Source organism: Equus asinus, chromosome 23, assembly GCF_041296235.1.
Source record: "Equus asinus isolate D_3611 breed Donkey chromosome 23, EquAss-T2T_v2, whole genome shotgun sequence".
Lineage (NCBI taxonomy): Eukaryota > Metazoa > Chordata > Mammalia > Perissodactyla > Equidae > Equus > Equus asinus.
In genome coordinates this window covers 50,791,799-50,819,369 of record NC_091812.1, presented here as the reverse complement: position 1 = coordinate 50,819,369, position 27,571 = coordinate 50,791,799, and the positions used below count along the sequence as shown (strand labels likewise).

At 41.7% G+C, this 27,571-nt stretch overlaps 1 protein-coding gene across 3 annotated transcripts in view; it reads right to left on the bottom strand.

Annotated features, from left to right (window-relative positions):
- The window catches only part of ADAMTSL1 (ADAMTS like 1), an 852,153-nt gene that overhangs the window by 117,424 nt on the left and 707,158 nt on the right, over nt 1-27,571 (bottom strand). For all 3 annotated transcript variants that reach the window (XM_070495595.1, XM_070495594.1, XM_014845577.3), the window contains 2 exons: nt 14,994-15,204; nt 654-833 (listed from right to left, as the gene is read on the bottom strand). In XM_070495595.1, coding sequence (XP_070351696.1) covers nt 654-833; nt 14,994-15,204 — 391 coding nt within the window. The remainder of the gene's footprint in view (nt 1-653; nt 834-14,993; nt 15,205-27,571) is intronic.

The window sequence follows — 27,571 nt, the reverse complement described above, 5'->3', positions numbered from 1 at the left end:
ATTGATGCTAGTGTAGGAACTATTTAGAAAGGTAGGTTAGTTGCGGCTGTATCCCTAACTTAGGAGGTAAGTCAGGAATGGTGAATGCTGATGCAATCATCTCCCCAAATGCAAGGCAAGGGGGCAACTCAGGTTCTCTTGCCAAGAAGTTGTGGAAGTTTTGGAGTCAGGAAGCTGACAGCAAAGAGGCAGGATTTCGTTGGCCTTCTTTTCCTAATAAATCATGTTCCTTATTGTCCAGTAACTTGGAAGAGATGGACTAGACATGCTTTGCCCTTGCTGAGTAGAGACTAGAAACATCTGGGAGGAGGAGGTGCAGGGGGGTGAGGAAGGCAGGTGTAGAGACAGAGGGAGAAGAACCCAGTGTTCTGAGAAGAATCCAGCACAAGTGAGGCCTGGCTTTGTTCCATGAGGAGTTCGTTTACAATTCCATGCATCCGAATATTAAGTAAAGGCTGGCTGCTTCACTCACGTCCCTGCAGCCTAGTTAAAAGCTAATTACACACTGTAGTATAAATGGTTACTAAAATACTGCTCCATAATGTTTGGAGGATTATTTTGTTCTGTTCTCGCCTTCGGTATGTATACATTTCTGGTGCTTTCTTTTCCTCCTTACGCCTGTTTTATTATCTCCTTCTGAGGAGCATACATACCTCTGTCCAGTCAGAGAGAAGCCACTCACTGGGACAGTCATCTTTCTTGCAGGCTTGCTGGGAGACAGGTTTTGAGGCTGAACAGAAGGTCTCAGGAAGCTCTAGGAAGCTGCCATCAGCCATGCGCTGTTTGCAAAGAACCTCACGCTTCTGGATGCCCCCTCCGCAGGTCCTGGAACACTGGGGAAGGAAGAGAAAGTCGACCCAACATAGGACAGTAGAATGTCTGATTGCCAGTTCCTACCATAGCCTTGGCTGACTAAGAGTGAAAAAAGAAAAAAAAAATAGAAAAAGGAGAAAAACCAGAAACCAGCCCAAAGGATTTTGCTTCCTCCCCTTGAAATGAATTTTGTAGCCAGATCTACACCTTCCGCTCTTAGTCTGAAGTATTTAACTAGAGCATCCAGGAATTTCAAGGGCCTTTAAATCTTAGAAAGTTGTTCCTAAACTATGATTTGCAGCCACCCAAGACCACTGGTTTAAAAGGTTAGTATAACAGAGAGTTAAACATATTTACGATCCAGTGAAAATAATCTGTGCTGCTTCCAGAATGAACGAGAGAGAGCTCCTACCATCAGTGTAAATCTGCAGGAATTAATCTGCAGAGAAGGCAGCCCTTTCCCTCTTTCTAAGCATAAACTTCCACCCTACCTTATTGGAGGGGCATTGGATATGAGGCCTGGTTTTCTGCAGAACTGCCCTAGAACACTTTTCTTGTAGGATTGGTGATTTCTTAGGGCAGTGGGAACAAAAGCCACTGAAATTTGGGATACAAGGAAAATAGCCTCATTTCACTGGTTTTCAGCGAGACCCCAATCAAACACATTGCATGTAAGTTAATAGTTCTAATCCAGTTGCATCAGGGGAGAGAGAGGCTCCCTGTGGCACAGACTGCTGGCTGTTACTCCAAGCATTTGTCCCCTCCCTTGCAATAGCAAAGGAATCTCCATTTTCCAGCTGGGCACATGACTTTTCAGCCTATGGCCTATACTTGCTGACCTCCCTTGAAGGTAGGCATGGCCACGTGACTAAGCGCTGACCAATGGGATACACATGGAAGGGTTGTGTGCAGCAATTTCAGGGAAACACCCAGAGAGAGTGTGGCATTTTCCCTTCTCTTTCTCCTTGTTGGCTGGAATGTGAACACGGATGTCTAAAATTTAATCTTCCATCTTGGACAGTGACAGGCAAAAAGATGGAAGCAGCCTTTCTTCCAGATTATGAAGCCACCATACCCAACCCTGGATGGCCTGTTTTTAAGTGAGAGAGAAATACTTTTCTCTTTAATTTAAGCCATTGTGACTTTGGGTTTTCTGTTACTTCCAGTCAGATCTAACCCTAGCGAATCTATGAACCTATGACTATTCTGTGCTGGGGATATTTTACTGTAAAAACTCTAAGGAGTGCTCTGCTTTCTTCAAGAATAGCCCATTTTCTTTCCCCTGCTGCTCTTGGTTCACCGGGCTCGCTGGGAAATCAGGCCTGGTTGTAGAAAGCATGAGAGTTTGTGCTGAAGGAGCTGCTCCTGCTACAGCAGTGGTCTCTCAGAACTCGTGGGGGTCTGTGCTCAGAACTGCAAGGGGGAATTGTGCCCACAGTCAAGATAGGATGGTGATACAGTGTCCTTGGATGCAGTCAGAACACTGCTGTGGCCCAGCTGTCACCTCTTACTCAGTGGTCCCAACCCTGGATGTACTTTAAAATCACCTGGGAGCTTTTAAAAAGCACCGAGGCCTGGTTCTCCTCTCAGATCCATTAAATCAGCAACTCTGGGAGGTGGGTCCCAGACATCAGTCTTTTGACTTAAAAAAATGTTTTTTAAACATTGCAGGTAATTCTGTGCAACCAGGATGAGAACCATTGCTCTAAATGAATGCTTCTTCACCATTTCCAATGGGAATAAAATAAACGTGGGGGTGAAAACGTGGGAGCCAGAGAGGCCTCTGTTAGAACCAGGGGATGTTGGACCCCCCTGAGCAAGCATGCCCTTTGCAGTTGTGAATGTCTTGAGGTCACAGAGCTCCTGGATAAGGAAGTCATAAAAGCTATCCACCTTGTCTAGTTAGGGCTTTTAACTCTAGAGCCTTTCAAACCATCCAAACCAGTGGTGAACGACCTTTATTTGCAATTTAAATTTTAAAAACTTGGAATGAAAATAACCTTATTGAGTCTCATGGGAAAAAATGTATTTTCTTATGACTGGATTCAACTGCCTACCCACGGAGTAAAAGAAGGCTGATGATAAAGATGGAACCACCGTATGAGGTAGGTTTTATCCCCACTCTACAGATAAAGGAGCTGAGGCTAGAGAGGTGAAGTGACTCAACTAAGGCCCCAAAGGGGCCAGAACTGGTTTATTCCCATTCCATGCAATATTCCCCAAGCTCCTAATGAGCACCTGCTCTGGGCTGGGAGTGGTGGACACTGGAGAGCCAGTCTAAGCTCAGCTTCTCTTCCCTGTGGTTGCAGGAACTCCTCTCGGCTTCAGTGGAGGGTACTCTGACTGCTGCTTCATGCTGAAGACCCCAGGCCTTATAAGCACCAAGCCTGCCAAGAGCTTGGTCTCTCCCTGTCTCCCTACTAGAGGGGCGGTGCTTCACAATGCAATCCTCAGCCTCCACTCTGTGACCATCTCTGACCCACCTGAGCCGGCCCATGATCCAGGTTGGGGACTAACATTCTAAAATAGTTCATTTACATTGTGGCAGCCCTGGAAATGTTTTCTCCCTAGACTCTTTGATTTCTCAGCTGAAAGGCTACATTTGAACGTGGCTGCTAGGCTATGCCATGAAGTTGGGTGGGTAGGTAGAGTACTGCAATTGTTACTCATTACAGATCAAAACAGTTCCTTCCAAAAGCCTGTCTCGTATGTCATTTAGCCTTAATGAAGGAAAAATCTATGGCCTCAGAGCTAGTGATTCAAGCTGTAAGTGGCCCACGTCTTCAGCTTCTCTGGCTCATTTCAGTGACTCTTTGACCTTCATTTTTCTGAGAAGCAAACTTTTCTTTTAGTTCTTGTTTACTAGCAGTTCAATAAACTCTTTAAGGATTTTGCTTCTTTAATGCATTTTCTACCCACACCGCCAAGCACAGTGCTTTTTTTGTGAATGTAAATTCTCAATAAATATTTGTGGAGTTAAATTAAAGTTGGTGGTTGGGGGAAATTTAAATTGGTGGCTAAGAATTCCATTTATTTAGAAAAACCCTTCTTGTTACTATGGACAGCTAAGGTTTTAAATTTGGTTTTATAGTCTTTTGCATGACTTCTTGGGTTCAGCCTTCTCTTATTTCTGTCAAATTCTCAGTTCTAACCAATGAGGTATTCTCTCATTAGATTAGTTATAACTTTTATTGTTCAGTCCTTCTTCAGAACTCTTATAACTAGACAACTAACCACGTGGATTATTGATTCCTAAGGATTTGCCAGACTTAAGGGCTGTGGTCTCCACAATTGTTTCCATTCTATGAATTATTAAAATTTTCATGAACTTAATGTAATTTTGTTCAAATCATAATTGTCTGAAAAAAAACAAGTTGATGCTGATGAGTCAAAAATTTAAATCTTAAGCTCTGATCATTCCCTCTGCCGACTCAACATGTCCACTTAAATGCAAACAGGCACTTTGACCTAAATATGTTCAAAATGGAACTTTGATTCTGCCCCTCCAACCTCACCCCAAATCTGCTCTCCTCTCAGTCTTCCTCATGCATTTAATGGTGCCATCTTCAAGACAAAAATTTAGGGAAGGTCCTTGAGTTTTTCCTTTTTCTCACCACCTCTTCCCTGACACTCAATCCATGAGCAAATACTTTCAGATTTGCCTCCAAAATAAATAAGCCTTACCTCCACAATAAATAATAAATTAGGATACCATCATCTCTTGCTTAGACTACTGCAAAGCTTCCTAACCATTTTCCCAGTTTCTAGTTTTCTCGGTTAGGTCCTAGAAAGCTAGAGAGGGCTACTCAATTTGAAGACAGTTCCTCTCTCCTTCTGGTGGCCTGCTGAGAACTCCATTGATTTACCACAACTAGAAGACAGAGGGTAGGTTCTAAATAGGTCAGCCTCCTGGGACACAAGAGGAGAAGGCAGAGAATGGATCTATAGGAGCACTGGAAGATATTCAGCATATCATCTTACTCCCCTACAATCTATTCTCCATGCAATAGCAAGAGTGATGTTTTCAAAGCATAAATCAGATCATATAATTCCCATGCTTAAAACCTTTCAAAGGCCTCCTCTGGTGATTACAATAAAATCCCAACTCCTCTAACTTTGATCTGCAAAGCTCTACATGTTCTGGTCCCTGCCCCAGGGGAAATTTGAGATTGTCTAACTCAAATCCTTCCAACTTCATTCATTTATTCAACACAAATTTATTAAATACCAATCATGGACCAAGCATGGTTCTAGCTTCTAGGAGTGAACAAGAGAAGCCTCACATGCCACTGCAATCTCATCTCATAAAACTCTCTCCTTTCCCTGCATATTCCAGCCACACTGCTTTTTTGTATTGTTTCTCCCACAGGAAGGACATTTGCACTTGCTCTTATCTCTAGTTAGAACACTCTTCTCTTACATATTCATGTGGCTGAGTCTTTCTAATAATTCAGGTTCAATTCCAGTCTCACCTGATTGGAGAGGCCATCTCTAACCTCCCAGCTAGGTTAGCCAAAGCAGTCTCTATCCTATTAACCTCATTTTATTTTATTTTTAAAATAGTGATTTAAATAGCTCTCATTCTTTTCAGAAATTATCGTTCACTAGACTATTCATTCTATGAAGGAGGAGATTTTGCTTCTCTTGTTGCTCATGTTAAGTGTTTGAGAATTGCATTCAAAACTCCCCACTATGAAATTGTTACATTTTTAATAAGAGACCTTAAGAGTGGATGACTCCATGTCTAGTTTTTTTCTTCCACATCCTCTCTCTTGTTTTTTCTTTTAAAATTAATGATTTGTTTTTTTCCCAGTAAAGAAGTGGTCAGGATATGAGCTGAACAGTAGAGTGACATTTTGTGACTGATGCTGGAGGTATGTGACATTTTGGTACGATCCGTAAATATGTACACTGTAGTGAAAAGGCGGTGTATTTTCCTGTGAGACAAGGAATGGCCGATTCATAAAATCATTATCCTCTAAACCTCACAATGACATCAAACCACTGTTCTTCCAATTCTCTGATTATAATTCACAGTCAAATTCCCCATGGGTTCTATTGAGTTTGTCAGGCACAAAGAACATACCCCTGAAGTTTCTGTTAGCTATGACTGACATTTTAGACACTTCACTAGTGATGTCAGAAATGTGTTAGGAAATTCTCAATGCCCAGAAGATAAAATCTAGACTCCTGAGAAAGTCCTTCAGGTCCCTCACATCTAACCTGCATTGAGCTTCCCAGATAGTCTCCTTGCCAGCCTTCCCTGGGCCAGTGTATTAGCTACAATGGACAATTTGCCCATCCCTGGGCACAGAGATGCTCTCTGTTCAGGCCTTTGATCGTGGTGTTTACTCTGTGAGCAACGCCCTTCCCCTCCTTGCTCATCTAGAAACTTCCAAGACATCCTTAAAGACCCAGCTCAAAGGCCACTTCTTCACTAAAGCCTCCTCTAACCCCTCTGCCTCACAGTGAATGAATCACCTCCCATCTCACCTTGACTTTGGAAGGCACTGCATCTCTCCTATAAGGACTAGTCGATCATGTGCCTGCTATTTTCCTCCACCTCCCCGCATGAATGCAGGATTGTGCATCTTTTGAGGAAAGGGAATGTACTCATCTTTCTGTTCCCCAGTGGCTAGTATACCATCTGGCAAAAAGCATACACTTCATAGATGTTTGCTGAATTGGTGATTGGATGAACAAAAGAGCCCCAAATCCAGATGTTTAAAAGATGTAAAACAAACATCCAGCAGATGGGCTGAACACCCACCTCTTATCAGGCTATTTTATCATTAGCCAGAAGCTGCTTCTAAGTAAGTCAGCAGTGGGTTCCAGCCAGTGGCAGTGTGTGCTCTGACCCTCCAGGTACGGTAGACAGCCATCCTGCTGAACTAATATTGTCAGGAGTATTTGTCAGGGTTTCTTAAGAGCTTGTCTCGTCTTTGCTCAAAAAGTTTCCCTGGTGTGTTTACATTGATGAAAAGGTGTTTTTAGAAAACATTTAAAATTGGAGAAGATGAAATTTAAAATTAATAAAGGTTCCAAAGTCTGTGAGGACTTCATGAACATGTCAAAATTACCTGGTGAACCGGACAGTTTGGAAGGGAGAGGCAGAATGCAAAGAACACAGTTTTCTATTTATTTATTTATTTTTTTGCTGAGAAAGATTGTCCCTGAGCTAACATCTGTGCCAATCTTCCCTCATTTTTTCATATGTGGGACACTGCCACAGCATGAGTAGTGTAGGTCTGTGCCTAGGATCCAAACCCACAAACCTCAGGCCACCAAAGCACATGATCTTAACCACCATCCCATTGGGCCAGCCCCAAGAATATAATTTTTTTTAAAGGAACAGCAAGAGAAAATTAATAAAATTAAATGAAAAATGATTGCCTTTGTGAGTCATCATTTAAAAGAATATTGTGGTATGAAGAGGTCTATCTTTCATAAGGGGTATTTATTTTTAAATATATACCATAAACAGAATAAATAACAAAAAATAGTATTTATATTGCTTATCCTAGCTGCCATACATGTTTCATTATATAAGATCATGAATTCCTTTGTTTTATAAGAAAAGTAAAAATTATACAAGAAGGAGAACACTTAAAAGTTATGTTCCTATAGAAAAATACAGTGGCTCAAGTGTTGTGTGTTTTTAGAGATTTTTCCCAAGATCAGCACATTAATAAATTCTGCTCGTATGGACACTTTTGGTTTCATCTCGGTAGTTTAATTTACTGAGAGCTGAGCTCATTTTCTTGGGACCTCAAGATATATATTGAGCCCAACAAAATAATGTTTATGTTCTATTTCCGAGGTCAACTTTCCAGTTTTAACATAATGTGCTCTGCTTATAGCTTCTAACTCATTTCATTGATTTCTTCATTCACTCATTCATTCTTTCATCAAACATTTATTCAGTACTTACTGAGTGCCAGGCACTGTATTAGGTGCTGGGGATTAAGATGATTAATAAATGGTTACTATACCCCAAGTATTTGCAGTGCAGTCAGGAAGAAAAAAATGACTGTCAAATATGATCAGTTCACAAAGAGACAATATAGAGGAGAGCACAATTCAGTCTTTCCAGAAAATTTGGGAAGGCTCTACAGAGGAAATGACACTGCAGGGGCTGGCCAGGGAGATAAGGAGGGTTGGAGCATCAGATTATGTGTGCAGAGACCAGGCTATGAAGGGCATGGCATGTTAAATAACTCTGAGAAGCCCTGAGGAAAATGGAGCACAGGCTTCAAGGGGAACAGTAGTTGGGAAATGAGACTGAGAAGCCAGATGAGGGGCAGACAGTAAAGGGATTTAGACATAATTTGAACTTAAGACCCTGGGGTGTCATTAAGGGTTTTAAAGTAGGCGGTAACATGATCTAATTTGCATAAAATGACTCAGGCGGCACAAACCAATGGGTCCCAAAGACTATTGCCCTGTGAGATGCTAATGGGTATACCATGGGAAAAGGGCTTCCTGGTCAAAACAGTCTAAATAACACTGTATACCTCAGACCTATTTGGGGGTTCTCAGCACATATTACTATTTTAAGGGCTCAACAGATGGCCTGTAGTAAAGAAACATCAATACCAGGTTGGGAAACACTGGATGAGAGTTAAGCCAGACAACACAGGGAGACCAAGTAAAGGCTGTAATGGTTTGCTTAGTTGTGAGGACTGGAACCAACACAATGGGAGAAGGATTAGAAAGGAAGAGAGCAGTTGGTGTTGGTGAGAATATAGGAGGTAGAATCAACCAGATCCAGGTGTTGGCTGAGTGTGAAGGACAAACGAGGCTGAGATGGCCCCGGAAGATTCTAGCTACAGAAGAGGCTGGATGGTGCTGTCACCCAAACCACAGGATCTCTGAAGAAAGACCAGGTCTGCTGGGGAAGGTGGCAGGTAGGATGTTACTGAGCTTGGTGTTAGACCTTTGGACTTTGAGGTAACTTTGTGATACACGAGGTTGAGAGGTTCAAAAGGTGGTTAGAGGCAGTGGGTGGTATGTAACAGAGGTTGAGAGTGAGCCGAACTGAATTAAGGCTCAGAGAAACAAAGAAAAGGGGGTCTGGAATCTCACTAAACAAAATTATTAAAATGAGAACAGAATTTCTACCCCAACCATTTTGTGGATTTGAATTACCTTGTTCATCTAATATCAACTAAGCTTTCTTAACCCTGGAAGTCCAAGAAGTGTGCAACGTATCTTCTGGGTTTAATATTCCTGTTAGTATGTGAAGCATGGGTTGCACACCCACTAAATTTCAGAGCAACTATTACAAAGAGTTGTCTGCTAACTAATAAATAAAAAAAACTCGTGAATTTTGACTTCTGATCTCTGTTTTGCTTACATTTGCTGTTGTTTCTAAAGGTAGTCCATTTCCTTATAAAATACGCTACAAAAATAGATAAAAATCATAATAGATTTTTTTCTCCCAGGATACAACATTTTTAATAAACATGGTCTCTAACTTACCAGGATTTATATTTTAGTCACTGGAATATAACAAAACTGATGACTAGATCAACTCTTTCTGCCAGAATTCAGCCCTCTAATCCAGACTAACGTCATTCTTTTCTGTGTGTGTATAAAATCAAGAAAACGAAAAATTTAATTCTCAAGCATTTAGAGTTATCATTAAAATTCTCTTTTTTCTTAATATTACCAGCAAGGACTCTTCTCTCAGATACCTTTTTACACAGCTAAACTACAAGCATTTTGAATTGTAACCCTGATTAAAAAAATGGTTTACGGGGAAATGGCCACATAATCAGAGCTTTAAGCACGAAGGAAATAGGGGCTGTTGTTGTTTCCGTCTCTGCACAGATGTGTGCAATATGTGTGTACAGTTGGTGGACACAATCCTTAACATAAAACATAAGCAATATAGAGAAATATAAATTATGCTTCATAGTGGACTCTGTAATTCATATCAATTTAACCCTTCCAGCACCTGTCTCTTTTTCTCTCATTTCTCTTTTTAAATTTATTTTTTAGAATGAAAACAAATAAAGAAAGAAGATTGATGCATATGAAATTCACAGAGAGTAGCAAGGAGAGTGGCAGTAGAAGGTAGATTGCTAATCTCAAGGACCTTGTGCTAACAGAGACTAAAGCTTAGCCCACAATATAGCAGACTGTGGTTGGCTGAGGAATGACCCCAAAGACATCTATGTCCTTTTCCCTGGAGCCTGTGAACATGTTACCTTACACAGTCAAAGGGACTTTGCAGATCTGATTAAGTTAAACATCTCGAGATGGGGAGATTGCCTGCATTACCCAGGTGGGCTTGATGTAGTCACAATGGTTCCTATAAAAGGGAGGCAGGATGATGCGAGTCAGAGGGAGAGGATGTAAGGAGAGGATGAGAGGTTGGAGTGCTTTGGAGATGGAGGAAGGGGCCGTGAGCCAAAGGAGCAAGCAGCTTTTAGAAGCCGTAAGAGGGAAGGGAATGGGTTCTCCCCGAGAGCCCCCAGAAGCAATGCAGGCCTGCCAACACCTTGATTTCAGCCAAGTGAAACTAATTTCAGACTTCTGACCTCCAGAGCTCTAAGATAGTAAATTCATGTTGTTTTCAGCCACTAAATGTTTGGTGATTTGTTACAGCAGCAACAGGGAACAGCCACAGATTAACTGCCCTGGATAAGGCAACAAATACCGAGTTTTAGGTAAACTGCTGATTTTAGGGCTGGTATCAGATTTCCTCACAGTTTAATACTTTAGAGCAAACGGTAAAGAGGTCTTGGGAAAGCTGCATGGCACAGTGGAAAAGAGAATGGAGTTTGAAGCCTCCAGACCCTGTTTTCCATTTACAGGCTATGTGACCCAGCACCAGTGCCACCTCTCTGAGCCTTCTTTCCACACAGGGTTGTTTAGCGATTAAAAGGGAAAAGGCAAGAGCAGTAGAATGAGTTGTATTACATGAAATTTGAATTCATGTTAACCTCTCAGGTCTTCAGGTTCCTCATCTGTGAAATGGGGATAATAGTAATAACTATCACATAGGATAGTGAGAATTCAGTGAATTAAATATGTAAAGTACCTAGAGCTGTGCTTGATACATAGTAAGGGCTGCTCTTATTAAAATGAGAAGTTCCCTTGGTTTCTGCCGTCATTGACATTATGGTCTAACTCAGAAGATCCAAGGGGAATGCCTGTCCAGGTGAGGTGGTATGTGACGGCTAAATGAGCAGCACTGATCATCAAGACCATGTGGCTTCAGTGTGGGAGGACAGTAGACGAGTCCTGGTAGAAGAGGTAAGACTCCTGCCCAATTTGACAAGCAGGGGCGAGGGGAACTGCATGTGGGCAGGGAGAAGTGTGTGCAGATAGGAAGGTAAAGCAGCGATGGGAGCACCATGACTGGAGATGGGCAGGGGCAGAGGGGCAGGGGGATGAGCCCTGACTAAGCCACGTGGCTTTATTTTTTATTTTTTATGGCAATGGAGAGTCACTGAAAAAAAATCCCAGCAGAAGACCATCCTGATCAAAATATCTCAGACTGACTTATGAGATACATAAAGTGGTTCTCAGTCATGGGGCTGTAATAGACCAGCATGATATGACCCTTGTGAGGTGTCTAAAAAGTGATATATAGCCAACAACCAAAGATGCTGCTGCTGCTGAGTGCATGTATTTAATAAACTAGAGAAGATTCAGCAGACTAATGTACTAAATATGTGTTTCAAAAGCCAACTGAACACAAACCAACAAGATATTAAAACTAAATTGATAAAGATAAATATTAAATGTCTTTCACACAAGACCAGAGATAAAAGCCAAGGGATGCAGTATTAAGAAGTAGAACTGAAATAAAGAAGGCCCCCTAAACCAAAGCCAGGATTTTTGCTTCATTTCTGCCTAATTGTTTCTAAAATAAAAATTTTAACGTAAATACTTGGACTCCAGGCTAGTCCTCTCCAGAACTGCAGAATGTGCAAATATTGGCCATTTCCCATTTGTCAGGCAAATGCTCTATAAAGGACAAAGGAGGTTGCATTCCTTATCTGGCAAACGACAATTCATGTAATTTACGCTTTTCTTTTCCAGGAGGAAAAGCAAATGCATGAGGTCAGCGGAAGCCCAGTGTTCAAACAGCAAAAATGGGGAGTTTCTCTCTTCAAACAGGCCAATATCTATCAGGGTTGTTATCTGCTTCCCTTTAAATGAAGAATTTGATGCCCCATCTCCCTTTCTTTCATATGAAAAATGACTGTAAGCTGGGTGTTGAAGGATTAGAGACCTTAGCACTATCCTCCAGTAGATGGAAGCAGCTAAATGGAGAAGACCATGTGAGTGCACAGCAGGTTCCCTTGTCCCAACAAGGACTGCCAAGGAAGCGGAGGGCCAACCAGGCAAATGGATAGTCAATAGCTGGTATCTTAACTAATTGGTGTCCTAAGATGACAGCCAACTAGCTTGGAGACACCTAAGTTACTCTTGACTTATTTCACCATCTAGCATAAACAGTGACTTCCTCTCTTTTAACAAGTGGTCAGTAATAGCTTATTTTACCTAACAAAGCCTGATTAAAGAAGAAGGATTCTAGGAGATAATGCAATAAGAATAGGCTATTGTTTCTTCTAGGTTTAGAGAGATTCCTAACAGTGGCCAAGGATTCTTAAAACAGACTGTATGCCCCAAATGCTTAAAGGGATTTTATCTAGAGGATAAAATCACTGGTGGCTTTCACTTCCTTGTTCTTTATTTCTTATTATGTCTGAATATATTTCACAATCATTACGTATTGGGTATGAAACAAGATGCTTTTTAAAGATCTTAATAAATGGTAGTCAGTGGCTCATTGAATAAACTTCAACAAACTGTTTGCTATTAGTTTCCTGATTTGTAAAATGGACTTAAATTTGACTCATCCTCAAAAGCTTCCCCCTAATGGAAGGAAATAGAAAAAGTTTTTGAAATAAATTCATGTCTTAACCAGCCTAATGTAGATGGAAAATGGAAGAACAATTGACACTTTGGAAATCCACTCTTTCAAATAGGGACACTGGGCATGGGGGTGGTGGTAATGGCAATAGACCAAAAAAGGTCATGTATATGGATGTGCTCTAAAAACTAAAAAAAAACATCATAGGTCACTGCCATTATTCAGCAGCATGTGTGGCTATTGAAAAGAGGTGGCGTTTCACTAAGTTTCACTGCCAGGTCAACATTAGGACCTATAACCATGAAACAAACCTATCAGTAAGATATAAAGTTGGAATTTTCAGGGCATGTGGGGCAGTATTCTTGATCTATTCATTCATTTTGTCATCCAATAAACAGTTTATCCAGAACTTACTGTGTACCAAACAGCAACACAAATTAATAATATAGGGACTTAATACAACGTTGGAGGTTGATTTGAGCTGATTCTGGGTCTTTTCTCAGGGTTGGCATGAGTTAGTGGTTCAGTTTAAGGTCAGGAATTCATTCCAGTTAAAGGTGACAGTATAAATGCATTAGATCAAGATATCTGGGTTCTGGACCAGACTTTATGATCTTGGGCAAGGTGATATCAAGGCCACAGTTACATCATACGTAAAACAAAGGGGCTTATATATAATCCCTGAGGGTCCTTTCAGCCATAGTAGTCTCTGACAACGGGGTATAGTGGAAATGATCACACAAAACTGGGTTGATGGGAATCCTGAATTTGAAACCTGTATGAGCCTCAATTTCCTCAAACCTAAAACGAAGATAATAAAACCTACTTTTCACTGGATTATTGTAAGGATTATCTTCAATTAGGTGTGAAATAATATATATTTCTTAACCGAACACTGGTACATAGATGTTCAAAACATATTACATTCTCATGACTTCCAAAAACCATGACACAGTAGCATGGAATTTATGAACTTAGCCAGATACATTTAAGCTCTAAAAGAAAATACATAGTCTGGACGCTTTATACTGTAGCGTTTTGCTCACTCATTACTATTTGATTCTTTGGGCACTTAATGAAATCACAGCCCCAAGATGGGCAAGGAGAAGGAAGGCGCTCTGCCAACTGCTTGTGAGAAAGCGTGGAGATGTGTGGAAATGGCAGCCCCCTCTCTTAGCACTGAGGCAAGGGTGCTGCTATGTTCTCTCCTTCTCAGTCGGATGACCATGTAATTTATCATTCTAATTGAGTCACTTTTAAGAGCGAAAAACTGTTTGAGTAAAACGGGGATGTATGCCCCCCTCACCTTTCAGGTTTACTTTTTGCGACCACTGTTGTCACTTTAAAGCTACATCTGATATCCTAATGGAGAGAAAATTGCAAAATGAGATTCTATCCAAATAATCTAAAATCCTTCTGTGTTTTTTAAAGGCATACAAAAAGATTATTTAACTAAAGTTTGATAAATATATATTAATTTTTAAATAGGATTTATGATAAAATAGTTGTGTTTGTATTATTATAATGGATGTTTTAGAGTGGGGTCAGCAAGGTTTTTCTGTGAAAGGACAGAGTAAATATTTTAGGTTTTGTGGGCCATCTGGTCTCTATCACAGCATGCAGTTCTGCCCTTGTAGTGCAAAGGCCACCATAGACAGTATATAAAAGAATGGGTGTGGCTGTGTTCCAATAAAACTTTATTTACAATAACTGGCTGTGAGCTGGATTTGGCTTTGGGCTGCTGTTTGCCAACCGCTACTTCCAAATAATAGTTCTGGGGCTTTTGGAATTCATAGAAAATAAAGGAAAATTTTAAAAGTCTGTAATTGACTCAGGATTTCTAACTTTTTTTGACTAAGTAATTATGTTTAAAAAAAGAATGAAAAATCAGTGGCTAGTATTTTCATCTCTTAGAATTTTAATTAGCAAAAAACTAGAAAGGGCACGAATTCAGAACAAATTTAATTTTATGGAAAACCCACCCCTGGTCCTTATTTTTTAAATTTTTTCTTAGCCTGGTGAAAACTTTGGAGTGAATAGGCTCAGGTTAATAGATGGTTCATTTGAGTTGCTTTTGGAGGTTACTTCATGTGCCACAGTAGAAAGAATGTGGTATTTGTAATGAAAAGATCTGGATTTGAGGACGGTTGGGGCAGTACGAAGAAGGGAGGGATGAATAGACTTTGAATATTCCTCTAAAGGGACAAAGCTACTCCAAGAGACCGTCCCCTGTCCAGAATCACTGCTGCAAACACAAACTCCAATAGTGAGTAACTCTGGAACTCACCAGCTGCCATTGCGCAGGGTACCAGGCTGGAGGGCAGTTGAAGCGGTTACAAGCCTGTACTGTGCTGGGCTTGGGCTGGCGACACAGCTCATCAGCAAGGATTACTGTTTCATTCATCTCTCTGGAAAGTAGGTGGGAGCAGAAGACGTCTCTGGTCTGCAGGCCAACCCCACAGGTGAGACTGCATGGACTCCACTTGCCAATTTCCCACCTGGGAAGAAATCAGAGAGAAAGAGGACACCTTGAGCACCTGTGCAGAGAACATTTCCTGTGACGTCATGTGTTGCTAATGGAGTAAAGACGCCTAACTGGGAATGTGGACAATTTCAACACAAGACTAGCTGGGATTTTTATCCCAAGGCTAGAACCCATCCTCTCCTTTCATGTTCTAGAATTCATTTAGAATAAAGCAAAGAAGGTAATAAAATGGAGCATCCAATTTTACCCACAAAATTATCAAGAATGGTCACAATCATGTCTATTTTGATGGAACATATAAACTTCATCAAAATAAGTGGGGGGTTATGCTACATAAGACATAGGCTGAGCACATGAAAGCTTGGGCACTGCATATTGAACAGTGGGTCTAGAAGAAGCCTTTCTGCTAATTTCTCTAGTCCTCATTCTTAGCAAGACTGGAAAATTTGTGCTTGTTTTTCTTTGGTTTCAAAGTGAAAGGTTGTTGGCTCCAACTTCCTTCAAACTTCCATCATAGCACAGAAATGTCTCTGTCTTATGTATAAATATCATCACTGCCTGGGACTGGAGAATGTAACAAAAGTGAAGGTTTCTAAACAGATCAGTCTTCTTGAGGGGAAATAGGTGGAGAGGATGGCTCATTATCTGGAAGTAGAAGTCAAATACATATGGATGAGCAGAGTGCAGGAACTGGCCATTCCAAACAACCAAGTCTTGAGAAGTACACAGAGTGAGCTAAGACCCTGTAAAAACAGTCCCATTGCGTTTCCCTGTTGCTGCAGCCTCCACAATGGGAATGATAAGGAAAAAGTTCAGTTGCTCGGGCTCTGAGTCAGAAGTGTTCTTTAATGATCAGTTTTAGAAAGTTCTGTTTACAATGTGAGGCACAAAAATTCTACAAATAGGAGTTAGCCAAGAAAAACACGGCAAGTACATCCTTCAGTAGCTAGGCCAGCCTACCTTCCTTAGCTAACCCTGAAAATTGGTTTAAAAAAAATCTGTGGCCTTAAAGTTTTTTGTCAGACTGTTAAATTGAGTGTATACTCCCTCAATCTCTTCCCGCTACTCTGATATGTAACTACTTTTCTAACCCCTATTTCCACTACCTCCTTTCATCTATTGCTGTTAGGGCTCTCAAGTTGATTCCAACTCCTAGTGACCCTGAGTACAGCAGAGTGGAACACTGCCCAGTCTTTTTGTGCCATCTTCTCACCTTCTTGCACTCCACTGAAACCTGTCCATCATGGGTGACCCTTTAGGGGTTATGAAATACTAGTGGCTTAGCTTTCAGCACCACAGCAATACAGTATGACAACCAATAGATGGGTTGTGCGGTTCCCTGACCAGAAATGAACCCGGGCCGTGGCAGTGAGAGGACAGAATCTTAACCACTAGACTATCAGGGCTGGCTTCCTCTCATTCACCCTATGTTTAAGCCACATCTGTAGCAAACTACTTTGTTATTCTCAAATTCATGCCCCCTGGGTTCCCAGTTCTGTCTTTACTCAAGCTGTTACTCCTAATTTGGAATACTTTTTGTCCTTTCCTTGCCCCTCAAAATTTCTTCCATTTCTATACCTCCAAATTTGATCTATAGCTAAAGGGTTGTATCCATACCCACTCCAGACACTGATCATTCTCTCAAATGTATTACAATTATTTTTCCTGTCAAAGGCCCTACTGGAGTATAAACCTCTTGAAGGCAAGGTCTGTGTCTGAGTTTTGTATCTCTCATAGGGTTCATCATAGCACCTTCTAGAGAGTTGATGTATATGGTTAATAATTTCCTGATAAATTAGCAAATGGAAGGGACCTACCATCATACAGGACACTTTACACACATTATGTCATTTAATTACCTCCACAACAACAGGAGATAAGCTCTAATGATTTCCCCAATTTTACAGTTGAGGGAATCTTAGAATCCAAGAGGCTGACTTGCCCAAGTACCAATAATTAATAAGTAGTGACTCCAGGATTCAACTTGGGTGTATCTGGCTCCAAAGCCTTTGTACTTTCTATTATACCATGCTGCCTCTTGAACATTGTCCTATAAACATTCACAGAATTTTAAGAATAGAAGCGGAGGCTGGATTGAATATTTTTCTTTTAGATCCTTGTGTGAATTTCTATAAACTTATTTTTAGATCCCTAGCTTGGGTTAATTCCAAGCTTTAAAATGTTGTGGGTTCTTGGTTTTAAAATATATCCATACATTCTTTGCAACTCTGCACTTCTAAAGATGGAGTCTTGAGTATGGGCTGAACTTAGTGGCTCGCTTGTAATGAACAGGATGGGGCAGAAGTGATGCTATGTCACACCCAAGGCTTAACCATAAAAAGGATATAGCTTCCGCTTGGCTTTCTCTGACTGCTCACTCTGGGGAAAGCCAGCCATCATGTCATGAGGACACTCAGACCGTCTTAAGGTAAGTCCACACGCAAAGGAAATGAGGCTGCTCACCAACAGTCAGTACCAATTTGCCAGTCATGTGAGTGAGCAACCTTGAAAGCAGATCTGCTGGAGCCAGTCCGGCCTTCCGATGACTGTAGCCTCATGGGAGACCTTGAGCCAGACCTACCTTTCTAAGCGGCTCCTGAATTCCTCACTTATTAAACTGTGAGAGGTAATAAATGTTTATTTGTGTTGTGAGCTCCTAGGTTTTGGGAAAATTTGTTATGCAACAATAGACAACTAATAGTGTAACCATGAGCCCTTGAGGACCAGTTCAACTGGCTCCGTCTCTTATCAACAGAGTGATTAAGAATTGTCTTTCAGAAAACGTGCAAAGTCATGTAGCCAGAGCATGTGCAGAAGAAGAAATTTTCACCAGAAAGGACTGTGGAACCAAAGGACTGAGTCATGACTAGAACTTGAAAGTCGGACTCTTAGCAGAAGTGAGGGGTCTCTCATTCAGGAAGATCCGGTGTTAAAATTCTTCCCCCACCTCATCATAAATGTTTAGTACCCTATCACAAAAGTTTAGAACCTCATCAATGTTTAGAATCCTGTCATAAATCTTTAGAACCTTACCATAAATGCTTGAAGCCCACAAATCAAAACCTGTCCCATCAGCATTTCCACATGCCAGCCTGTTCTCCCTAACCTCTTAAATTTCACCCCAAATCCTGAATTGGGGAGACAGAGCTGAGGGCACACACTCCCTGTCTCCCTGCAGGCCCACCTTGAAGAATAAAGCTGATGTCTTTTCACAAAGGCCGATGCCCTAATTAATTGGCTAACTGCCTTGGGCAAGAGAACTCCAATTTTGTGCAGTAACAATACAAGTATATAGTCTCCCTCCAAAATGTGCATATATTCATCAAAAGACATATACAAGAATATTCAGGGCCAGCCTGGTGGTGCAGCGGTTAAGTTCACACATTCCACTTTGGTGTCCCAGGGTTTGCAGGTTCAGATCCTGGGTGTGGACCCAGCACTGCTTGTCAAGTCATGCTGTGGCAGGCGCCCCATATATAAAGTAGAGGAAGATGGGCATGGATCTTAGCTCAGGGCCAGTCTTCCTCAGCAAAAAGAGGAGGATTGGCAGCAGATGTTAGCTCAGGGCTAATCTTCCTCAAAAAAAAAAAAAAAGAAAACAAAACAAAAAAGAATATTCAAAGCAGCACTATTCATAATAGCTCAGACAGGGAATAACCCAAATGTCCACCAACAGTTGAATGGATAAAAAATTATGATATATTCATACAATACTATAAAACAATGAGAATAAACTACAAGGATGAGTCTCACAAACATAAAATTGAGTGAAGAAAGCCACAAGTGCAAAAATTCATACTGTGATTTCGTTTATATAAAGCTCAAAAACCAGAACTAATCTATGCTGTTAGAAGTCAGGAGAGTGGCTATGCTTGGCGGGCAGAAACTAGAAGAGGCGTATGAGGGGAAGGCTTCCAGGATGTGATCTTGATCCAGCTGCTGGATCTGGATCCACTTTGTGAAAAATCACCAAGCCCTACATGTAGGATTTGTGCACTTTTCTTTCTGTTATGCTTCAAAAAAGAATGGTTTTCCACTTTTAAGTGAAACACTAAAATGTTGTGGGGGTAGAATAAAATTCAACAACCATGGCCACCGCTGACGACCCCTCTGTCTCATAGAGGAGCTGTCTACACAGCGAATGCTGTGCCAAGGTTACAACTTGACATTGTATAGACTCTACACCTCTTCTGTCCCCACCTCTGGCAGAAATTCAGTCCCTGGGACCTTGAAGCAGAAGCATTTTGGCAGGCATGAGGCCACTTCAGCACTGCTCAGAGAAACTCACCAACCAGACATATCTGCCTACCCGTGATAAAAATACACTACATTCTCAAGAGAGGAGGTCAGCGGAAGCTATCTGTGTATTAAGCACTTTGCTGATTCTGGGTTGAAAGTATTTGAATCAACTTTGGTCAGAAAAGGGAAAACAGAAACTCCACCTCGACTTCTCCCCTCTGTAGAGGCTGCAATTGGGAGCCTTGGGGCTGACCGGCTGCTGATAGCCGCCTGCCTGCATTCTGTACCTTTGGCTGTTCCTGAGGGAGGGACTACAGGCCAGAGGGAGCCAGCCTGGGGACAAGAGCGGCTGTGGCTGGCAGCCTGTGAGACACTTACAGGCCTTTCCTGGGATTCTGGGGCCTGGCTTCTGTATAAGTCCAGTGCTGACGGGGGAGGAGCTCTGGTCTAGGCATCAGAGGGTGAGGGCAATAATGCTCTTCCTCCACTTTGCCTGTTTGACTTTTACTCATCTTTTTGCCTTCATTAGAAAGGTTAATTCTCAGGGAGAAAGCCATCAGCTGGGTAAAATTCTCCTACTATACCGTTTACTCTAGTCACACTCTTGTACAGCAGATCTCTGCAACTTATCTTGCTTAACTGAAACTTCACACTGGTTGATTAGTAACTTCTCATTTCCCCTTCCCTCCAGCCCCTGGCAACCACCCTCCATTCTATGAATTTGACTATTTTAGACACCTCGTGTAAGTGGAATCAAGCAGTATTTATCCTTCTGTAACTGGCTTATTTCACTTAGCATAATATCCTTAAAGTTCATCTGTGTTGTCACAGATTTGTAGAATTTTCTTTTTTAAGGCTGAATAATATTCCACCATAGGCATATAGAAAATTTTTTTTAAATTCACGCTTCTGCTGATAGGCATTTAGTTTGTTTCCACATCTTGGCTATTGCGAATAGTGGGTGCTGCAGTGAACATGGGAGCGCTAATATCTCTTTGAGATCCTGACTTCAGTTCTTTTAGACAAATACCCAGAACAGGGATTGCTGAACCATATGGTAGTTCTATTTTTAATTTTTTGAGGAATCCCTATACTGTTTTCTACAGTGGCTCTAGCATTTTGCATTCCTAATAACAGTGCACAAGGGTTCAGACTTTTCCACATCCTCACCGACAATTGTGGTCTGTTATTTTTTTGATAATAGCCATCCTGACAGGTGTGAGGTGATATCTCATTGTGGCTTTGATTTGCATTTCCTGATGATTAATGACATCAAAAATTTTTCATATACCTGTTACCCATTTATGTCTTCTTTGGAGAAATGTCTACTCAAGTCTTTGGCCCATTTTTCAATTGAATTATTAGGGGTTTTTTTGCTATTGAGTTGTATATTTTGGAGATTAGCTCTTTATCAGATATGCGGTTTGCAACTTTATTCTCCCATTCCATAGGTTGCCTTTTTACTCTGTTGATTGTTTCCTTTGCTGTGCTCAATGCCCTTGTAATCTGACTACCCGGCTCAACTGTTAATTATCTTGATGAGAGCATGGGGCTGTGTCTGTTTTGGTTTATCACTTGCTATGGGTTGAATTGTATCCTCCAAAAAGATATGTCAGACTCCTAATCCCCAGTAACTCAGAATGTGACCTTATTTGGAAATAGGATCATTGGAGATGTAATCACTTAAGGTGAGGTCATACTGGAGCAGGGTGGGCCCTTAATCCAGTACAACTGGTGTCCTCATAAGAGGGGAGAGAGACACCCGGGGGGAGTGCCATGTAATGACCGAGGCAGAGACTGCAGTGACGCATCTCCAAACCATGGAATGTCAAGGATTGCCAGCAAATACCGCAAGCCAGAAGGGGCAGGGAAGCGCTCTCTCTACAGGTATCCAAAGGGCATGACTCTGCTGACACCTTGATTTCAGACTTGGTTTTTGTGAGGGAATAAATTTCTGTTGTTTTAAGCCACTCCATTTGTGGTACTGTGTTATGGCAGCCCTAGAAAACCAGTACACCCCTGTAACCTCAGTGCCTAGCACGGTGCCTGGAGCGCAGCAGACGCCCAGTAAGGGTGAGGCGACAAACGAGTGGAGCCCCAGGGAACTGTGTGTGCACCTTTGGCTGGTCACCCATCTCAGCTGTGTCCACTCAACAACTGCCACCACCAATTCCAAAGTCCCCAAAGCTCTGAACACCACAACGTTTTCTTTGGTGTGGTGCAAACTCTTTGCTGACAGCACTGGACCTGAATTGACATGATGCCTTTATAGGTTGCATCCCACTTAGTGTAAATATTTACACATTTTACTGCAGCAATATTAGCCTGTTGGATTACAGGATTTTCGCCCAGAATTTACTAGGGGTGTAATACAATTTATGTCTTAGTAATCCTAACATACTTCTAAAATAGAAAAAATTCTGAATCCCAAAACACAGCTGCCCCAATGGTTTTGGCTAACGGATCGTGGCCCTGTGTAAGGAGGATGGTAAACATGGTCACTATGGTTTCCTTCAGCTTCTAGGCTTAAGGTGTTTAGCTTCAATTGGGCCCTTGGCCAAATTGTTAGGGAGACTCTGGCTCCCCCAGTGTTCTCTTTTTATACTCCTTTCTTTCCTCTCAGCCCTTCTCCACATTCTTGTCCCTTTTGTCAATGCCTGTTTGCAGGGAAGGCTCTGGGAGCCGACACATCACAGCTGAGGCTCTGTCACTTCAGGCTGGAGCCTGCCCAGCTCCTGAGCAAGTGACCCTTGACCAAGGGCAGGCAGGAGACAGAGGGTTACCCCTACCTCCCCAAGGCTGGAATTAATCTTCCTGACCCCTGCCCAGCATCAGGTGTACTTGGGCTGGCCTGTCTTTATAACTGGATTTTAGATTTTAGTGCTGGTCTCCCAATTCTGACTTTGTGTCCCTGATGGTGTTTGAGTCCTGCCCAAAGCCCAGCCTACTGGACCGTGGTACTGTCACTCTGCCTGGATTGAGCCATCCCCTGGCCTTGGGCTGGGCAGAGGCCCTTAGCTATGAGCCATAAGCCATGATGTGATAGCAATCTAGCTAATATCACACACTATCACCAATAACAGTAGAGATTCTAACATTTCTACAGAGCTTACAATGAGCCAGGTTCTGTGTTAGTTGCTTTAAAAGCATTGTCTCCTATAATCCTCTCCACAGTTCTGTGAGATAGGTACTATTATTATCTGCATTTTAACAACAAGGAGCTGAGGTCTGGAGAAGTTAGATGATTAATTAGTCTAGGCCTAGATTGCCTGCTGCCAGGTCTCATACGGATGTCAATGCCACCTTCCTCACATCCACATCTACCAGGACTCGGACACATGGGTGCTGAGAATGGGGCTGCTCCCTATCACAGAGGCCAGCACTGTGGATTTATAAGCCCCAGCTCTGCATCATCCCAGCCTCTTTTGCAGAGGTCCTAGCAGGATTCAGGGCTAAGCTCACTCAAGATGTGGGATACATATATGAACTCATTTATGACATCAACCCTATGAAGAAGGTACTATAAGTTCCCCCCTTTTACAAGGTGACTTAACAGAGGCTCTGAGAGGTCAAGTAACTTGTCCAAAGTCACACAGCTGGTAAACAAGAGAATCAGGATTCAAACCCAGATGGCCTGGCTCCTGCATGCTTAATTATTATATTACCCTTCTTCTTAGGGTCAGGATGATGAATATTGCAGTATAGAGTAGATCTGAGATGCAAATTCTAGGATCCCTGGTGCTTATAACTTCAGAAAATGACAAATGACAAAATGACAGATCTATTTCTAAATAACAGAAACAAATACTCTGATGCCACCCAGGGTTATGAATACACTTGCATTGTTATTTCAGTAAAGCAGCAGTGGGACTTGGCAGCCAAATGGGCAAAGGCAGAGTGTGGTCCCCCCAAGCACATGTTTGCTTTTTGTAAAGGTGACCATCAGAGATAATGTGGGCCATCAAGAACCCATGGTTGTTAGCACTTCTTAGCAGCTTGTGTTTGTATTAGCAACACAAAAGGAGGAATTTTTGCCTTCCTTTGGACAAGGGCTGATTATGTGAGTTGCCAAGGTTTTTCTCCCCTATGCTTTCAGAGAAGGTAATGGCCGTTTCCTCTGGCAAGTCACTATTTGTTGCTGGTATAAATGTACAGAATTTCTAATGGCAGACTCTCCCCACCTCAAGCTATTATGCCCTAAGAAGCTTCTCTTATCTTGGGTTTTGCAGCAAAGTAGGGCTTCTTTTTTTACTCAAAATTTTAAATGCAGGTTTTGTTAGGAGGCGGACATCGTTGTAAATTTCAGTTATTTTTTAGAAGCATTCTTTAAACTTGCATGTGATCCTCCAACTCGACATTTCTATTCCATGATTTTTTAAAGTCCCCCAAAGATATTTCCTCTAAAATGGCTCTGAGGTCAGGAGGTAGACAGCAATCAGGCAATAATAAATCAGACACCATGGAGCGTGGCCAGCTCTAGAAAGCCCAAGTAAGGGCAAAGAGAATGCTCTCTCCAACTGGGACATTGTCTAGGACCCTGTCCCACTTTAAGGTTTTTGGACTATTATTAGTGGCTCCTAATTTATCCGCACATCTCCTAATTTCCCATTTATCCACAGCTCGAAGCTTCTAATTGCAAAGCTAGTCCCTTTACTTTCTCTGATTAAAAACCTCCATTAGAGTCTGAGCTGAGCTTTTAGTGGGGTGGGGATGCCCAGGGCTCAGCTTTGGTCCAGTACGAGTGGAGGGAAGGGGGCGCTGCATGCCTGGAGCTGAACTTCCTAAGTGGCTTTTCCTCCCTTCTTCCTCTTTGTGGGGACTGAACTTTAGCCTGAGGCTGGGTGGGGAGTGGTCCATTGGCATGTGACAGGGCTCAGCACTGGACCAGGGTAGCCAGGAATCAAACCTTCAGGGAGAATTGAACAAATGCATAAATACATGGAGGAGAATGGCAGCCAGATTTCTTACTGTCAGACAGAGAAGTGACAAATACAGAAAGTGGGAAGACTAGAATAAACCTTGTGGAATTGGATTGGAATTGAAACAAGTGTGAACTCATGATTCTTGATAGACAAACAGATACCTACATAGACATAGATCTATCAACAGACATAAATGCGTGTATACAAATCTACACATATGTATACAATAGTTCCCAGCTATCTCTGCTGAGAGGCCTAGAAGCAATGACATACTAGTAGTATCAAGTATATCCAGAGCCCATATCTTGGATTCTGAAAACCATTCTCCATGAAGGAAGCAGCTCCTGTGGAAACGGTGCTGGACCAGGGGTTGGGAAAATGAAAAATGAGTCTGGAACATCTTCTTGTATCAGAAAACTAGAAAGTCCTCAACAAATGACAGGCCACTTGTCAATATGTCAAAAGGACACAGGGGCCAGTTTGAAGGGGCTACCACTGGCCATGTCTGGGACGATTTGATAGTAATTGATTTTAATCTTTTGAGTAAAATACAAATTCATAAATAAATAAATAAGAAGAGAAAGCTCTACTCTACAATAATAGAATGCCTATTAATAATCTAGAAGGAATGATAGACTCTAGAAGGTCACCATTTGTCAACCATAATAATATTAATTGACTCAGGCAAGAATCACCAATGAATACTAATGCTGGTATGTAAAAGGTTGATGAGCAATAGGGTATTAGTCTCAGATTATCTTCCCCCTAACTACTTATTTGTTATTTACTATTATTAAGTGCAAGATCCTTACTAATTTTACAGCGGAAAACCTGGCTGACACCATCTTGACCAAATAATAAGAGTTAACATCATCGGGAATGAATGAGACATAACACCATTCATCGTATCCTGATACAGCTCACTAAGAAGTACATAGCATACTTCTGTGGTATTTCTGTCAAAAATTCAAAAATCATGAAGAAGCTTCAAGCAAACGCAAGCTGAGTGACATTTTACAAATTAGCTGGCCTGTACTCTTTAAAAATGTCCAGGATATGAAAGACAAGAAAAGACCGTCCCAGTTTGAAGGAATCTAAAAAGAAATAACAACCAAATGCAACCTGCGACCCTGGATTGGATCTTGGACCTACAGAGCCCATTGTTGGGACAACTGGTAAAATTTGAAGGGAGTCTGTGGATGAGATGGTGATACTGAATTAATGTCATTTCTTGATTTTGATGGTTATACTGTGGTTATTTACAAGAGCATCCTTGCACTTAGGTAATAAATATTGAAGTGTTAAAACACAATGGGATACCACCTGAAATCATTCTCAAATGGTCCCCAAATGTCAATAATTCTGGAATTGAGGGGATGGGTATAAGGGATATCTGTGTACTATTTTTGCAACTCTTTTTTTAAACAGAAACTTTGCAAAATAAAGGTTATACAAAACATCCATTGCAAGGTTCAAATCCTTGGCTGGCCTGTAATGTGTTTCACAAACAAGTCTGAATATATCTTTCTGATTTAATCTCAGGTCACCCCTATACTCAGCGTTGTACCCCTCTTCTCAGCTGGCAAACTCCTCTGCCAGTCAGGTGGGATCTTAACCATCCAACTCCTCTCAGAATACTTTTCCGATATCCCTCCCACCAGGCAGAGCTAGACTCTCCCCTCTATGGCACGCTCTTTCCTCCTAAAGGCATTCTCTTCTTCCTTCAGGCTCATCTTCATTATACCGTAGTTGTCTACTTGTCCGTCTCTCTCACTAGACTATGTACTCCACAAGGGCAGCAGTGGCTCTGACCTATTCATCTGAATACCTCCAGCACCCACTACAGTGCCTAACACATTGTGGCTACTTGGGGTGGCATGTGGCATAACGTAGAAGACCTTGGCTCTGGAATGGGATGATCTGTGAATGAACTGTGCTCTGCCACTCTCTAACCGCATAACCTTGGGCAGTTACTTAACAGTTTACTCACATTTAAAATTGGAATAATAGCAATACCCACTTCACAGGGTTGTTCTGAGGTTTAAGTGAGAACATCTATGTAAAGGGCTTAAACACAGTGCTGGCCCAGATGAAGGACTCTATAAACATTAGCTAACATGAACTGTCACTACTGGGTACTCAGTAGATATTTATTAAATGCATGGACGATTCTCGTGAGGCTAGAGATTAAATGAGTAGAGTGAGAATTCTTCCTGGAGGGAGTCAGACTAAGTAGCCTATAGCCATAGGTTATGGAGACTGAGGGAAAGGACATTTGTGACATGCCCCCATAACTTATCATTTAAGCATTCCCCGCTAAGCACTGCACAGATATGGAAGAAGTGGGAGACACGCTCACCACCTTCAGCATGCTTTCAGCAAAGATGGGGAGAACTGACAAACACCCAGGACACGAAGCAAACAACGTGAGGTAATAGTAATGAGCTAAATGCTGAACTATTTGGCTGAACCATGAGTACTGCAGAATTTCAGAAGACAGGCAGTGGGGTGCTTATAACCACCTGCATTTATATGACTGAAATTCACAAAATCTGTTCATCTATGCTATCTTGTTTGACCCTGCTAACTCTCAAGTAAGCAAAGCAGGCAATATGATCTACATTTTATAGATAAGCCAGCTGAGGCTCAGAGAAACAAGTGATTTCTCCAAAGTTGGGAAGGGTACTCAGGTTACTCCTTCCACCGGCTAAGTCACTAAGGACAGAGTAGGGAATCATGAAGAGTCACAGAGAAGACAGACAAGATTAGAAAAGCAGTTACACTCCATTGCAGATGGATTTGCTACCCTCACATACAACCTCTGTGTTTTAGAAAACTCCTTAAAGCAGCCTAGGAAAAACAAATGAAAAGATCAAAGGAGACGTTAGACAATCAAGAGTAAAAATGTTTGAAGGCCAAAAATTAACCAAAAGAACATATGATAAATAGCACCATGATAATCAGAACTCTCTAGAAAAAGAGTAGCTTGCATGGCTCAGAACCATGCTTCTCTTGGAAGTCAGCCTGCTTGGCATGAAGTTTTAGCTCCATAAAAATACTTAAAGTCAAGATTACTGAACACCTGACATGGTAAGCGCTCATTTCCACTGGAGAGTGTGGTCAAAGTTGCTGTTTTAGCCATGCCAGTTTGCCTCACCTACTAAATCATTTCTAAAAAAATTTAAAAAAAAATCAAGGTTACCAACATTGCAAATGACT